Source organism: Onychostoma macrolepis, chromosome 23, assembly GCF_012432095.1.
Source record: "Onychostoma macrolepis isolate SWU-2019 chromosome 23, ASM1243209v1, whole genome shotgun sequence".
In the NCBI taxonomy this organism is placed as follows: domain Eukaryota; kingdom Metazoa; phylum Chordata; class Actinopteri; order Cypriniformes; family Cyprinidae; genus Onychostoma; species Onychostoma macrolepis.
In genome coordinates, this window is record NC_081177.1 from 17,228,101 (window position 1) to 17,245,373 (window position 17,273).

The 17,273-nt window shown below is 37.2% G+C and overlaps 1 protein-coding gene across 2 annotated transcripts in view; it reads left to right on the forward strand.

The window, feature by feature from the left end:
• megf6a (multiple EGF-like-domains 6a) overlaps positions 1-17,273 on the forward strand; it is a 65,508-nt gene that overhangs the window by 46,628 nt on the left and 1,607 nt on the right. For both annotated transcript variants that reach the window (XM_058763010.1, XM_058763011.1), the window contains 27 exons: positions 80-202; positions 357-479; positions 1,430-1,600; positions 1,680-1,811; positions 2,269-2,397; positions 2,589-2,717; positions 3,716-3,850; positions 3,932-4,066; positions 6,101-6,226; positions 7,365-7,496; positions 7,696-7,824; positions 9,352-9,483; positions 9,556-9,684; positions 9,764-9,892; positions 10,208-10,336; positions 13,203-13,331; positions 13,471-13,599; positions 13,726-13,854; positions 13,932-14,060; positions 14,182-14,313; positions 15,468-15,596; positions 15,677-15,805; positions 15,899-16,027; positions 16,436-16,564; positions 16,645-16,773; positions 16,892-17,020; positions 17,102-17,230. In XM_058763010.1, the coding sequence (XP_058618993.1) occupies positions 80-202; positions 357-479; positions 1,430-1,600; positions 1,680-1,811; positions 2,269-2,397; positions 2,589-2,717; positions 3,716-3,850; positions 3,932-4,066; positions 6,101-6,226; positions 7,365-7,496; positions 7,696-7,824; positions 9,352-9,483; positions 9,556-9,684; positions 9,764-9,892; positions 10,208-10,336; positions 13,203-13,331; positions 13,471-13,599; positions 13,726-13,854; positions 13,932-14,060; positions 14,182-14,313; positions 15,468-15,596; positions 15,677-15,805; positions 15,899-16,027; positions 16,436-16,564; positions 16,645-16,773; positions 16,892-17,020; positions 17,102-17,230 (3,534 nt within the window). The remainder of the gene's footprint in view (positions 1-79; positions 203-356; positions 480-1,429; positions 1,601-1,679; positions 1,812-2,268; positions 2,398-2,588; positions 2,718-3,715; positions 3,851-3,931; positions 4,067-6,100; positions 6,227-7,364; positions 7,497-7,695; positions 7,825-9,351; positions 9,484-9,555; positions 9,685-9,763; positions 9,893-10,207; positions 10,337-13,202; positions 13,332-13,470; positions 13,600-13,725; positions 13,855-13,931; positions 14,061-14,181; positions 14,314-15,467; positions 15,597-15,676; positions 15,806-15,898; positions 16,028-16,435; positions 16,565-16,644; positions 16,774-16,891; positions 17,021-17,101; positions 17,231-17,273) is intronic.

Consider the following 17,273-nt stretch of genomic DNA (forward strand, 5'->3'; position numbering starts at 1 on the left):
TACTCGGTCTACAGAGTCCTAATACATGCCGATGGCTCGTGGCCTCGCTTCCTGTACTGCTTTTTTTTTTTTGCTTTAGATCTGGAAGAATGTGAGGAGGGAACTTCATGCTGTGAGCAGGACTGCACAAACTACCCCGGAGGTTATGAGTGCTACTGCAGGGCAGGATACAGACTCAACGCTGATGGATGTGGATGTGACGGTACTTCACAACCTGTTCACTGCTGATCAACTATTAAAGAAGAGCAAGGAGACATATCAGTTACTGGCAATGTGCTATAATAATAAACAGCACTAGTTACATCACAGTGCAGTCACATTGTATAAAGAGTGTTGTGTTTTCCACTTGTGTCTAGATGTGGATGAGTGTCTGTCTGATAATGGGGGCTGTGAGCACACATGTCAGAACACAGCTGGCTCCTATCACTGCTTCTGTGAGTTTGGAAACCGGCTTGCTGAAGACAGACACTCCTGTATTCGTAAGTACACCATGGTGGGCACAGTGGATATCAGTTACTGGATGTGGTGTGCATTAGGATGGCTTTATACACAGCTTTCTAGAATACTTGATCCTGATTGGTCAATCACAACATTCTGTGGTCAGATCTGTAATGATTAATGTACAGCCATCTAGCCATTATTGCAAAATAAACACAATGTGGTGCATTACTTAGATTGTAAAGGGTTATGTTTGTGATAACAATCAGCTGTGTATATATTATGTTATTTCATGGCTGCTTAACAAATAAGTATTTTAGTTTAGTTTAGTTTAGTAGAAAGAGACTGTTAAAGCACAATATAAACATATAAACCGTTAATAAACAAATAAATCGTTGAGGGTCCATCATACAAAAATTGACCTCAGAATGCTGACCAATCAGAGTCAAATCTTCCAGACAGCTATGTATCAGTAATAATTTTGTAAAATAGATGTAATTAATTTTCTACATAATTGTGCTTTGATTTCCTACAGTACATAGCCTTTTTTCACACAATTAAATAATCTGCATTTTTTTATTTTAATTCTTTAATAATATTAATATATAATAATATTCTTTAATAATATTTTGTTATCTGTTTTAATATGTATTTAATTATTCATATTAATGTGGAATAAGTATTGTCTGGTGGTCTGATTATAGTAGTTTTATCTTTGTTTTTGTCATATAGTTAATATTGTTGAATGGGCCCTGGGAAGACTAGCAACCACTTTGTGAAAGCTAAAGGGCATGTGAATAAAGAATGTGCATCTAGTATTTGATAAATATCTGTCCAATAAGCAGGATATTGTCCAGCCAGCAACATCTAATTATCCTGTCAAGACTTATTTTGCAGTAATAACAGACTTTATTACTTGCATAGTTGGTGTAACATCAAGACAACATTGATCATGTCAATATATCTACTTCTCTCTCTCTGTTCTGTGCAGCGCTGGAGAGAACGGTTGAGGAATTGTCCAGTCCAGTGGTGGCTGAGAGACCTCTCCTTCATCTCACTCTCCTCCAGGACTACCCACAACCCCTGGAGCGCTATCACGACTATGAGGACGACGACGGCTTTGGAGAGCTGCGGGCTGAGAGCACCCTCTCTGAGAAATTTGGTCTGTTGTTACATCAAGTGTCTTTATTTATTATTAGTGGCTCTTGCTTCTTGTTACCTTTACCTTTGTCTTGTCACAGTGTGTTTGAATGGGACATTTGGCCACGACTGCAGCCTGACATGTGACGACTGCTCTAACGGAGGACTGTGTAACATGGACAGAGATGGTTGTGACTGCCCAGATGGTTGGACAGCAATCATTTGTAACCAAAGTGTGTATTTTATATTCTGTATAACTATTGTTTGAGATTTTGAATGTTCTGAGAAGATTCTTAAGCTCACAAAGGCTGCATTTACTTATTAAAAATTACAGTAAAAATGATAATATTATTACAATTTAAAATAACTGTTTTCTATTTTAATATATTTGAAACTTTAATTCCATTCTATGATGACAAACCTGAATTTTCAGCATCATTACTCAGAAATTATTCTAATATACTGATTTGCTGCTCAAGAAACATTCATTATTATTATTATCAATGTTGAAAACAGTTGTGCAGCTTTAATACTTTTATGGAAACTGTGATACTTTTTTTTCAGGATTCTTAGATGAATAAAGTACTCATTTCTTTCAAAAAATATTTTTGAACAGTAGTGTAGGCCTATACTTACTACTGTTCAAATAATTGCCCTGTATAAAATAACACTTTCTTTTGTCCATTTTAGCCTGTCCAGAGGGAACATTTGGTAGAAACTGTTCATTCACTTGCAAGTGCAAAAACGGTGGCACCTGTGACCCGATTAGTGGGAAGTGCCGCTGCCCACCTGGAGTCAGTGGAGACCTGTGCCAGGACGGTGAGTGACTGTGAGATTACAGCATAAAATGAAACCGTATCTGTGCCAAATCTGCTGTTCCAATCACTGTTGGCATGTTTAGATGAAATATGCCTTGTGTTTTATGTCTCAAATTACATTCATATGATTTTAGATCATGTTAATCTTTCATTTAAAGCTAGAGTGTGTCATTTTTATTCTGTGTTCTTTAGGCTGTCCGAAGGGACTATATGGAAAGCACTGCAACAAGAAATGTAACTGTGCTAATAACGGCCGCTGCCATCGCACATATGGAGCCTGTCTGTGTGATCCAGGACTCTATGGCAGGTTTTGTCACCTTCGTAAGTCCAGCAGTATTTCAGACCGACAATGACTTTAAAACTCCAGGAGATACTCGCACAGTGTGATTTACCCAAGTAGGACATGTTCCTGGATCAACATCCTTTTCTGGACTTTCACAACATTCCTATGAAGCAATCAAAGCCCTAATCCTATTCCAAACCATAACCATAAAATCAAAGGGAAAAGATATAGCGAGGTCCAGATGTCTGAGACCACTAACGAAAAGGCTTCTGTTTTGCCTTTTTTAAAATATTTTTTCACTAATTGAATACAAGTTTGTGTAAAACCTGATAGTCATGTTCTCCCGCATGATTTGATAGGATCCAAAAAGCATCTTAAGCTTCAGTGGAAGAATGAAAATCTGTACAAATGCTGTACAAAGACCAACACATGATCAATGTCACACAATTTTGATTACTATCATATGGAACAAATGTTAAAAACACTTTACAATAAGGTCCCATTAGTTAATGTTATTAACTAATGTTATTAACACTGGTGGTGGTTGAGGAGACACCCCCCCCCCCCCCATGTAAAGAGCTTTGAGCGGCCAGAAAAGCGCTACATAAATGTAAGGAATTATTATTATTAAAATTAAGTAACAGTGAGAAATACATTTGTTACAGTATTTATTAATTTTTGTTAGAGATGTTAATAAACATACAGCTGTTCATTGTTAGTTCATGTTAGCTTAGAGTCCATTTAATAATGTTAACAAATTCAACTAAGATTAATAAATCTTTTAGAATTATTTCTCATTGTTAGTTTATGTTAACTAATGTTAACAGATGGAAACTTATTTTAAAGTGTTACTCCTAAAACTTAAATTGAATTTAATTTAATTTAATACCTGATTCAATGATACATTGATTCAGTAGATTGTTGTTCCAGAACTAACAAAAATGTTGATCCAGGAACATGTCGTATTTGGGTTAATCATGTTATCTTTTTAACATCTGATGCTTCTCCTGCTTCTCCTACACAATGTCTTTTCCAGCTTGCCCCAAGTGGTCGTATGGATCTGGCTGCTCATTGGAGTGTCAATGTGTGCAGAAGAACACGCTTGAGTGCCATCGACGTCATGGAACGTGTGTGTGCAAGCCTGGCTATCAGGGCAAGACCTGCAACCTGGGTCAGTTCAGGGAGTACCATTCACTTGATAGATAGCTTGTGTGTGGCAAACATGTTTTATCTGTTGTTCTTTGTTTTTTAGAGTGTGATAGTGGATATTATGGTCCAGGATGTACATCTAAATGCCAGTGTCCAGCGGGAGTGTTTTGCCATCACATGACCGGGCAATGTCAGCGTCAGTGCCCAGCCGGTCTGCACGGGGATCACTGCGACCAAAGTGAGTTAAAGTAATGCATTAGCTGAAATGCAGTGACATTTGCAATACACGGTGCTAGAAGAGCTTCCATAAAAGTGAATTTATGGCCACCTCTGAGAGTCTCTGTGTAAGTTTCGCTGACTAGCGTTTGACAGTATGAATACCATAAGCAGCCAGGCCAAACACAGCTGCCAAAAACTGGAATACATGATGGAAATACCTTTATCTCCTGGCTTGCTGATAAAGTGTGCTCCCTTAACACAGATATGTTCCTGTATTTCACTCAACTGAAGATCTAGAATAAATATTACAGCCCAACATGTTACAAAACAGATTTTAAAGGGGAAATGTCTTGAATAACAGGAATTTTTGGGTCTTTGATGAACTTTGTGGAGGTTGCAGGTCAGTTCTGACATGGTCAACAGGGGAAAACAGTGCTTAATCCACATAATTAAATGCTAAAACTAAGTTTAACCATGTATTGCTAGAACATTGATTTCGTATTTTTGTAGGCCAACACGTAAATTACCATCACCCTAGTTCCCTTGACAGAAACCGTACAAGATTTCTCCATTAGCTTTTGGATTATTGCAAAAAATAAGCTCTGTGGCCAACAAAGGTTTATGATTCTTACACATTTCGTTATTCATGATAATCTTCACATAACGTTTATGAATTTTGAAGCAATCTTCAGAAGTATAAAGCTATTAACTAACTACACTACGGTCGCATGACTTTATAAACAAAAAAATTAAAACTTCAAAAAAATCCATTCAATTCAGGACTATGGAACTGGAAGGGCTAAAAATGCTAACTCATTTCTGGATTTATGTCTACAACTATACATCATCCTTGCAGCGCTCAATAGCAAAATAAACTTCTAAAAGGGAGGAGATAATTCCCCCCTATTTGTTGTTGATGTACATGCAGTAAAAATGTGTTATTTTGGTATTTTAGTGGGAGTTCATCTGTCACTTGATGTATATGGTTGCATACACACCCTCCCTCATCCTTAAACTATGAACATGAACTGAACTACAAGAATTTGTCAGTTTACTGTACATATACACAGTAGTCAAACTAGCCTGTTTAATACAAGTGGTCAGAGAGGTCGGAAAATGGTAGTGGAAAACTAAACTAAGACTCTTTTTAATGAAAGAAATCTTATACAGTTTAATTGTGCTTTAGCTGAGAAATAAATAACATGCTACAAAAGTGTAGAATAAGGAACTTTCAAGGTAAGAAAGAGTTCAAAACCAAAGCTGGCCATTTTGGAACCTGCACACTTTTATTTATTAATGATATCCGGCCCAGATGACAGTTGGTTACTTGAATTGATATGTATATATGTTTTTTTACGAGTATAAAATAAAATTGTCCTCCTGCCATGATGTTCAGAGCCCCAGCAGCTTTCATGCCTGAGTCCAGTCCACTTGGCAGGGGGTACGGAAATATCCAGAATATTTCGACAGAAACACTGAGCTGGCAGTCAAACCTCACAACCTGGAAGTCATTAAATGATCAGAGTGCTACGTCTGCCATCAATTAGGAACAACAGGCTGTGAAGGGAGTCGATTTGGCTTGCCTCTGCATTTCAGTCATAGCCTCTGTGGTTGCTTGACCTGTCCATTCATTTCTCTGGATACTCAGTTGACAAACCATGTAAAATACACATTTATACTGTGTGGCAAAATATTAAGCATGATAACAAAGCTTGTGTTTTTTCCTAATTACTGTAAATACTGTATTTAAAAAAAATTTTTTTTATACTTTTTAATATATATCTTTAGTATTGTCACTGTAAAATACTATAGTATAGTATTTACCTTATTGTTTGTTACTTTTTCTACCCACTGTTAGAGTAGATGTATAAACTTATGGATAATGTTGAATAGTAATATTTATATTCTTAAACAATTTAATATTATACACTTCTTTTCCAGCAAATTTTACATGAACCTCCGAATGCCCCTCCTGCTCAAGTACAAACAAACAGTATTAGGTTTATTTTGAACTGTTCACTCTGTGAAAAACTATTAGTACTATCTTTTACAGAGTGTGCTGTGGGACAGTTTGGAGTTGGATGTTCACAGTCTTGTGATTGTAATGGAGCTCCATGCGACTCAGTGACTGGGAAGTGCCATTGTCCTGCTGGGCAGACGGGACAACACTGTGAGAAAGGTAAGAAAAACAGCACATTAAGAAGTACTGAAAACAAAAAAAAGAAACGAGACAAATAGTTGCGAGTTTGCAAGCGAACCATCATATTCACTTTCCAAATCACATATTCTAAATTGGTCTGGAACCGCATTTACATGGTGTTTCATCTGAACCAAATTAAACACGCTGACCTCTGCTTTCTCTCCTTGCTCTGCACATGTTTAAAAGAGAGGAAAATTGTTTTGCCATTAATGACTTTTCATTCTGTTCTGTTTTGGAGTGGACAGGGTAGTTTAGAGCGGAGAAATTGCTGTGATTTTGGAGGTCTATTATTAGCCGCATTTTGCTGAGCCAAAGATCACAGACATAAGCATGGTAATATATCCCTGCTCACGGGCCTCACGGACCCTCTCTCAAATACAAAAAGTCATAATGAGCCGCATTGCAGAAAGAGAGGAGCGAAGCCATGCCACAGAGCCAGTGGCGACTATTAGCTGCTAATGAACAGTCTGTGGCTTTTGGCTGAGTGTGTGTGTGTTTAAATGTGAAGTGTGCTGTGATGCTGTCAGGACTCCCATGTTGACAAGTATGAATAAGAAAAAGTTATATACAGTCTTCAAGCACCGGTTTAAAATTACAGTCTACTTAAACTTTTACCCCTTACCTTGATTATTTGGTTATGTCAGTTCATGTATTCATGTCATGTTTATGACAGAATTTTCATTTTTGGGTGAACTATCCCTTTAAAGTATGGAAGAAAAAAAGAATGCTTTGGTAAATCATAATTATGAGATAGTAAGTCAAAATGATGATATACTTGATTATAATTATGGGATAAAATGTTGAAATTATAACATGCTATGTCATAATTATGAATGAAACCACTAAATTCTGACATGCCAGCTATGAGATAAAAATACGAAATTGACAAAGTAAAAATTATGACAAAAAGTCATAATTATGAGATAAAATCAACATTGTGACCCTAAAAAGTTAAAATAATCAGAGCATTTTGGCCTAAAAAGTCAATTATGACACAATGCCAATAACTTTTAATCTCAGAATTTTGACTTAATGTCATAATTTCGATTTTTTTATCTCATATTTATTACATTTTTAGGTAATTAAATTTTTGGACTATCCCTTTATGAATGAACAGAGTGTGAAGAGGGCCGCTGGGGGCTGGGATGTGCAGAGCTATGCCCTTCCTGTGATAATGGTGGATTGTGTGATCAGCAAAACGGCAGCTGTATTTGTCCACCGGGATACATGGGAAATCTCTGTCAGAATGGTAAGATTTAATATTTAATTTTCATAATCTTAATGGATCATCAGAACTCTGTTCAGTACCAGACGTCTGCCATGGTTTTGTGTAACACATTGTAAGAGTCTGTTGCATATTTCTGGTTTTCGAAGTCTGCTTTCCTCAGCTTTTACGTTATCTGTTGATTACACCGACATGGTGGTGAATCTTGTTTTCTTTCGATCAGTCTGCCCATTTGGGCACTTTGGGCTCAGCTGCCAGTTGCGCTGCACCTGTGAAAACAGCGGGCATTGCCACCATGTGACAGGTTTCTGTGTTTGTAAAGACGGCTGGACAGGACACAACTGTGCGAAAGGTAAGGGCACACTTAAAAGTTATACTTCATTCAGATTTAGCTGTTTGAACCTAGAAGCGAAAGAAAGCACAATAGATATGAGGCAGCCATTCAGTAATCACTGAGACTGTATGGATGTCAGGCAGCCTCTTTGACATCTATCACTATTACACATTGCTTTAGGCTCAGCTTTTACAAGATTTGTTTCTCCTCAGCCATGTAACATAAGACTGAGCTGTCCTACAGGACCGGCTGACCTTTGCTGGTCACGCTGTGGCAACTACCCATTCTTGCCTCGTCATGCCCCATAAAATAACAAAATCCAGACCTTCTTGCATTGCCACTACACACACTTTTGTACCTCACCCGTTGCTGGTCAGCTTGCATCTGGTAATCTATGTGCATTTATAATACAGCACCTTGAGTTCACCCAAAATGAAGCTCCACATAATGCCTTTACACTGTTCTCTAAATTGGCGTCACATCACATCCAGTCAAACAGTCACATACTTATTTCAATGTAGACAAAGCTCAAGTAGAATCACTACCCCATCAATGCAAAAATAAATGTAATCTTCTATTCATGTTAATCAGTCTCCAGTAAATAAATACACATTTGAGAAACAAAATTGCAAAAAATGAGTTAAAAAATGACAAATATATATTTTTAAAAATGACAACATTTTTTATAATTAATATATAAATATATTTCTTATTTCAATGGCAAATTGTTTTTGGCATGTGTTTTGTTGTTGTTGTTATTATTATTTAAATAATAATAATAAATAAATACATTTATTTTCTATTAATTTTAATCTAAAAAATCTTTATAATTTAATGAGGTTGTAATTAAAACAAGTCTTTTAAATAAGATCTAATTGCATAAATTATTTTCAGCATTTAATAATTGTAATCAGCATTTTTGTAAATAAATACACTTTAAGCAAAATTGCAAAATATAATTATTTAGTTCAAATAATTATCTCTCTCTCACACACACACACACACACACACATATAATATCCATTGACATGTTTTTTTATTTATTTATATTATAAATATATCAATATATTTCTTGCTCCACTGACATTTATTTTTATATTGTATTTTGAATTTTTAGTATTTTTTTGTTGTTTTGTTTTATATCTTTTGAATCTAATACTCTTAATCATTTAATGAATTTATAATTTTAAGAATTCGTCAATGCTAGTTTTTTATATATTTTATTTTTTTAAATTAATGACTTGTAAAAAGAAGTGAAAAGTCAGCTTATGACTTTGCCTTATTTATTTCTGAGTGCCTATCTCACCATACATTCCAGCCAAACCATTGCAATCACCTGCATCAGGTTTCTGCACATAAATGATCCTTGCCCTCAGTGGATCCACTACATGCAGTTTGTTGCAAAAACATCTGCCAGGAAAACCGAAAATAACCCAGTTAACTGCTTTAATAAATCTGGTCCTTTTACTTCACTCATAACATGATCTCAGTGGTAGAGTGGGAATTAATTATTTGATGTAATGAGACATGTATACTCTGTGGCAGTTTGTGAGGCGGGACGCTGGGGGCCAAACTGCGCCAACCAGTGTGACTGCAGGAGCAGCGTGGGCAGCTGTGACCCTGTGACTGGGCAGTGCCACTGTGAAGCGGGCTACACGGGACCACGCTGTGATCAAAGTATGAGCAACTACTGGCATTTCCAGGGAACACAAATCTAGCATTTTCTGATGTTTTCATTGCGTTTTCTAGAGTGTCCAGAGGATTTCTTCGGCCAGGGCTGCCGTCACAGATGCCAGTGTGAGAATGAAGCAGCGTGCGAGCATGTGAGCGGTGCCTGTACTTGTTTACCAGGCTGGACTGGAACGTACTGTGAAAAACGTAGGAGAGGAGAAGGGGCATAATATCACTGAAACTAGTCCAGTTAACGTATTTAAGTGTATGTATGTATCTTCAACAGCCTGTCCTGAGGGTTTTCATGGTTTTGAATGCCAGCAGAAGTGCCAGTGCTTGAATGGTGGTCGTTGTCACCCCGTGGCTGGAGACTGCCAGTGTCCATCTGGTTGGGTCGGGCCTCTTTGCAACACCAGTGAGTCATTTTACTGGAGTCAACTTCCCATAACAATAAATGGTAACAAGAAGCATGTTCAAAGCATTCCCTCTGTCTTTCGTGTAAGGTAAAAGTAAAGCAATAAAACAGATGCTCTGAGTTTGTGTGTCCATGTATCGGCACACTTTGCATGTGAAGTAACGAATGGCGGCACAGCCTCATCCTGATGTGTGTCTGCAGGCTACAGCTCTGCCTTTGATGTGGAAACCTGGTGGCATTGTATTTCAGAATGTGTTGTAGTTCCTTGTGTATAGAGTGTCATGTTTGTCTGTATCTATATCTGTCTTGTCGTAGCATGTGAAGCTGGCACCTATGGCCCTGGCTGCCGTCAAACCTGCAACTGCCACAATAATGCCACCTGTGACCCTGCTGATGGAAAATGTGAGTGTGGAGCAGGATGGACAGGGAACAGCTGTGAACAAGGTAGTGTTTTAACTGTCCTCACGCAATCCTGAGAGATGTTTATACTTTCTTTAATCAAAAACATGCAGAGATTTTTCTTATTACATTTATCCAGGGATATCTGATTAACTGATGTTACTTTAATAGAGATGTGTATATATATAATATATGTGACCCTGGACCACAAAAACAGTCATAAGTAGCACGGGTATATTTGTAGCAATAATCAACAATACATTGTAGGGGGCAAAATTATCGATTTTTCTTTTATGCCAAAAATCATTGGGATGTAAAGTAAAGATCATGTTCCATGAAGATATTTTGTCAATTTCCTACCGTTCAAAAGTTAATTTTTGATTAGTCATATGCATTGCTAAGTACTTAATTTAGACAACTTTAAAGGCGATTTTCTCAATATTTTGATTTTACTGCACCCTCAGATTCCAAATTTTTAAATAGTTGTATCTCAGCCAAATATTGTCTGATCCTAACAAACTATACATCAATGGAAAGCTTATTTATTCAGCTTTCAGATTATTGTATGAATCTCAATTTCAAACTTATGACTGGTTTTGTGGCCACACACACACACGTTTGTTTTTGTGAATTGTGGGGACATTCCATAGGCGTAATGGTTTCTATACTGTACAAACCGTATTTTCATCACCCTACACCAGGCATCCTCAAATCTGGCCCACTCCTGCAGAGTTTAGCTCTAACCCTAATCAAACACACCTGAGCATGCTAATCAGAGTCTTCAAGATCATTAGAAAATAACAGGTAGGTGAGTTTGATCAGGGTTGGAGCTAAACTCTGCAGCAGATTGGCCCTCCAGGGAAAGATTTGAGGAGCCCTGCCCTACACCAACCCTACACCTAAACCTACCCCTCACAGGAAACATTCTGTATGATCTATAAGCCTTTTGAAAAAGGGGAACATGGGGTAATGTCCTCATAGGTCACCTTCTCCTTTTAATACCTGTCATTATACAATTTTGTGTCCTCATGTCACAAAAACACACACACAGAATGATTATATATATATATATATATATATATATATATATACAGGTCCATCTCAAAAAATTAGAATATTGTGAAAAAGTTCATTTTTTTTTTACTTATTTCAAAAAGTGAAACTTTCATATATTCTAGATTGATAACATGTGAAGCAAAACATTTCAAAAGTTTTTTTTTTTGTTTGTTTTTAATTTTGATGATTAGAGCTTACAGCTCATGAAAGTAAAAAATCCAATATCTCAAAATATTAGAATATTTCTTAAGATCAATCAAAAAAAGGATTTGCAGAACAGAAAAGTTCAAGTTCTTTAAAGTATGTTCATTTATGCACTCAATACTTTGTCGGGGCTCCTTTAGCACAAATTCCAGCATCAGTGAGGTGTGGCATCGAAGAGATCAGCCTGTGGCACTGCTGAGGCACTATTGAGCCTTCAGCTCATCTGTATTGTTGGATTCACTGTTTCTCATCTTTCTCTTGAAAATATCCCATAGATTCCATATGGGGTTCAGGTCAGGCATGTTGGCTGGCCAATCAGTAATATCATGGTCAGCAAACCACTTAGAAGTGATTTTGGCACTGTGAGCAGGTGCTAAAGTCCTGCTGGAAAAGGAAATCAGCATTTCCATAAAGCTTGTCTGCAGATGGAAGCATAGGGTGCTCCAAAATCTCCTGGTAGATGGCTGCATTGACTTTGGACTTGATAAAGCACAATGGACCAACACCAGCAGACATCACGGCACCCCAAATCATCACTGACTTCGGAAACTTCACACTGAACTTCAAGCAGCTTGAATTCTGTGCCTCTCCACTCTTCCTCCAGACTCCAGTCCTTGATTTCCAAATGAAATGCAAAATGTACTTTTATCTGAAAAGAGGACTTTGGACCACTGGGCAACAGTCAGTTCTTTTTCTCCGTAGCCCAGGTAGGATGCTTCTGACTTTGTTTCTGTTTCAGAAGTGGCTTGGTAGCCCTTTTCCTGAAGACGTCTGAGTGTGGTGACTCTTGATGCACTGACTCCAGCTTCAGTCCACTCCTTGTGAAGCTCTCCCAAGTGTTTGAATCAGCTTTGCTTGACAGTATTCTCAAGCTTTTGGTCATCCCTGTTGCTTGTGCACCTTTTCCTACCCAATTTCTTCCTTCCAGTCAACTTTGCATTTAATATGCTTTGATACAGCACTCTGTAAACAGCCACACCTTTCAGTAATGACCCTTTGTGACTTACCCTCTTTGTGGAGGGTGTCAATGATTGTCTTCTGGACCATTGCCAAGTCAGCAGTCTTCCCCATTATTGTGGTATCGAAAAACAAGAGATACCCGGAATTTATACTGTAGAGATGGTCATTTAATGAAACTCAAATATTCTAATATTTTGAGATACTGGATTTTTGACTTTCATGAGTTGTAAGCTCTAATCATCAAAATTAAAAATATTTTTTTTTTTTTTTTTTAATGTTTTACTTTACATGTAATGAATCTAGAATATATGAAAGTTTCACTTCTTGAAATATGTTACAAAAAAAACGATATTCAAATTGTTTTTAGATGCACCTGTATATACTGTGTATATATTAACAGCTAGATAGAGCACAACAGAATTAATTCCAGGGGGTCTAAATCTGTATTGTTTAAAACTTAATGTAAACTTAATAGCCTTGTAAAATGGTGTAAGATATTACCGCCACTGGAAAAAAAACACCATTATTATTATTATTATTATTAACACACACACACACACTTACTCTATGCATTCCATTATGAAATGATTTAAATGAAATGTAATCAGTTGACACCTCAAGAATCATGTTCAACTGAAAGTTCACATGATAGAGAAGATCTTTGTCTTTATTTTGTGCATTTTTTTCCCAGAGTGCCGATCTAGTTTCTATGGTGTGGGCTGCCACCAGCACTGTTTGTGCCAGAATGGAGGGTCATGTGATCGAATCAGCGGGCAATGCACATGTCTAAGTGGATGGACTGGAGTGGCATGTGAACTGGGTAAGACATAAACCAGACATTTTTGATACACAACAGCATTTCTAAAAATTCACATAACAGTGAAAATATATAGCAACTTTCAGTTGCCAAATTGCCAATTTAGTTTTTCAAACACCCTGTTTATGTGTTTTGTGTTCAGAATGTTCTCTTGGAAACTTTGGCATCGACTGTCAACGCAAGTGTGAGTGTGAGAATGGCGGCGTGTGTGATCGACAGAATGGCAGGTGCTCCTGTCCAGCAGGCTGGATGGGCTCAAGCTGTGAGACAGGTAAAAAAACAACATAGTGCCTCAGAAGTCATCATAATGTCTGCTTTAAAAACTGACCATAAGGAAAAATATCTATTTTGGGAAGACATAACATACATTTATTTCCATCCTGTGTGTTTTGATCAGCATGTACTCAAGGTTTATACGGTCCAGGCTGTAAACAGCAGTGTACGTGCGATCACAACGCCCCATGTCACCACATCACTGGCACCTGCATCTGTCCTGCAGGCTGGAGAGGGTTGCACTGCGAGAAAAGTAATTTACCCAAAGTCTATCTTGTTTGCCCCCTGCTGGTAGATCCAGAGTACTGTAACTCATCTGTGCTCTTTCAGTTTGTTTGCCTGGTTCATATGGGAAGCGATGCGCTCAGCGATGCCACTGTCTTCGCAGCACTTCCTGTAACCATGTGACCGGGGAGTGTGGCTGCCCACCTGGATATACTGGTAACGGCTGCGAGCGAAGTGAGTGATTATATCCTGATCTCATTACACTCAACGAAATGTCTTTGACAGCTTATCAGTTGTTAAACACTAACCCTGCTGCCCTGGATCTCAAAGGTTGTTGTGTTCCTCTGCTCTGCAGTGTGTCAGTCAGGTACGTTCGGACTGAACTGTAATAAGGTGTGCCAGTGCTCCGAGGTTAATCAGCTCTGTCACCCTGTCACTGGTGTCTGCTACTGTGCTCCAGGATATCAAGGCAGCAAGTGCGATACAGGTGTGGCCTTCATGATCTCACTTTCTTTCGTCTTAAAAAGTCACATACATTCGAGATGAACAGAAAAGATTTGACAATATTGGCTGGGTGGAAAAAATATAGTAATTCATTGATAAACACACCAGACAGGTCAAATATGCTCTTATTTATTTGAATACAAGTACTGTTATGTCACAGGTGTTGATTTTTATTTAAACTAATGGTAACACTTTACAATAAAGTTTCATTTGTTAACATTAATTAACTACATTAGTTAACATGAGCTATCCATGAAAAATACTTTTAAAGAATTTATTAATCTTGGTTAATTTAAACATTTACTAATGCATAATTAAAATCATAAGTTGTATCTGTTAATATTATTTAATGAACTAACACTGTGAACATTTGTGTTTTTATTAACTAATGTAAACAAAAATAAATAAATACTAAAATGTATTGCTCCTTGTTAGTTAATTAAACATTGTTAACTAATGGTACCTTATGTCTTATTAAATACCTTTTTATATGCATATTTTGATTTTTTATTCGCAGTTTACCTTTCAAATGCCTTAAATATATAGATATTGTTTTAGCTTTGTTCCATATCTTAAAATTTAAAATTAATAAATTAATTATATTTTTATCCAATTACTGTATGAAAATCTAAAAAAAAAAAGACTCAATATTTACTATGTGAAAAAGTAGTATTATTAAAAGTTTTATATTTATATATTTGCACCATTTACTGCCATCACACTTTATAAACTTTTATCAAAACCTATTTACCAAGTAGAAAGCATGGTAGGAATGTGCTTGAGATTAAATAAGAGATGTAAGAATTAAAAAAAAAAAAATCTAGATATTTGCGTGGAGAATATTTTTATTGTGAGTAATTTCCAATCTGTAACTGTCAAATAATGCAAAAAGTGTGAAAATGTTATTTATGTGTTATATGTGTTTAGGATATAAAAGCTATGAAATCAGCCTTAACAGGACAAAGGATACAGTTTTTTTTATTGCAAAAAAAAAAGTAGTAATTTTCATTAGTGGTCAAAATGCCCATTGTTGAAGAATCCACATTAACATTCTGAGAGGTTTTAAAGGTGCAAATCCTCATTACTACTGTAATGTCGCATGAAGGATGTCGTACCCATAATGCCTTGTTGTTTTAGAGTGTGCGGTAGGCCGTTATGGTCCCAACTGCGAGCAGGAGTGCCAGTGTCTGAATAACGGAGTGTGCAAGACCAGCACTGGCACCTGCACCTGCCCACCGGGATACATTGGACCAAACTGCAATATCAGTTAGTCACACTTTTACAATTATTGTCTCTCTTTTTTTAAAGGTCAGTGTAATTACTAACAGACTAGTTTCTCTCTAAAGCCTGTCCATCAGGGCGTTACGGGCAGGACTGTGCACGAGTGGCTTTGTGTGGTGAAGGGGCCCGGAGCGATCCGGTCACAGGCAGATGCGTGTGCAAAGCAGGCCAGCGAGGGGAAGACTGTGGCAAAGGTCTGACTGTATTCCTGTTAAAAGTGACGGTGAAGGGATTGAGTAATATTTTGCTGAGTTTGTATGAAATAAGCTGATGTAATTGTGTCTCAGGTTGTCCTAAGGGCTGGTTTGGGGAGGACTGTGCTCAGCGCTGTAACTGCAGTAATGGAGGACTGTGTGACGCGGTCACAGGAAACTGCACCTGTGGGCTGGGCTGGACAGGAGACAGCTGTGATAGAGGTCAGCTGATTGTGCACAGTTCACACGGACATAGAAATTCTGCAGACACAGCTTTCAATACAATGAAAACACAGTGACATGGATATAAAAATTCAATAATAATTTTCAGCTGAAATTTTAAATTCTAAAATAAATGATATTTTTTGTTTTTATAATATTATGTTTATTAAAATAAATTGTTAATGTGCTATAATAAATATCTGAAATTATAATAGAATATATAATTTTATTCTATTAAATACAATTTTGTCTAAACAAAATAAATTAAAATAAATACGATTATATAATTATAAAATAAATAAATAAAAAGTAAGTAATACATTTAGGAATCTAACATTCTAATGTATAGTATAAAAAATGGCTTATAGGTTATTAAATGCTGTTTAAACATGTTGTTGTGTTGATCAGAGTGTCCCAGAGGCCGATATGGGGCCAACTGCAGGGAAATGTGTGATTGTAAAAATAACAGCACCTGTGACAGAGTGACGGGCGAGTGTCACTGTCCTCCTGGGTACTACGGTCATCTCTGCGAGCATGGTGAGAAAACACAGCACCTATTTCATCTAATTTTGCAATTTTTAGCCAGTTATGTAATGTTTCTTTTTTTTTTTCAAAAGCATGCCCTGTTGGTTTCCATGGACATCGCTGCCAGCTTTTGTGTGACTGCCGTGCCAATGCACCTTGTGACCCTGGAACTGGCCGCTGTCTCTGTCCTCCAGGATATCAAGGACTCCGCTGTGATAGAGGTGCAGAGGAGTTCTTGTATGATGTGGATGATAAATTAGATATAATTAATACATACATACATATATATATATATATATATATATATATATATATAAAAACTGTATGTTTGTGTTTCAGAATGTGATCCAGGTCAATTTGGGCCTAATTGTGTCCACAAATGTGACTGTGACGGAGACACACCATGCGACCCTGTCAGTGGCAGGTGTCTGTGTGCACCTGGGAAAATGGGCTCTCGCTGTGATATAGGTAAGCCTTCCACCGAATTTGAGTCAATTTTTTTTTTTTTTGAGTTATTTAGTCAAAAATGTATTTTTAAATTCCTATCAGACTGTGGAGTGAATCAGTTTGGGCCTGACTGCTCAGAGAGATGTGAATGCCTCAACGGAGGTCAGTGCAATCCACGCAATGGACGCTGCTCCTGTCTCAATGGTTGGGTCGGACCGAGCTGTCGAGAGGGTAATTTCACTGTTAGTAATTCAAAATAACCTTCATATTTTAC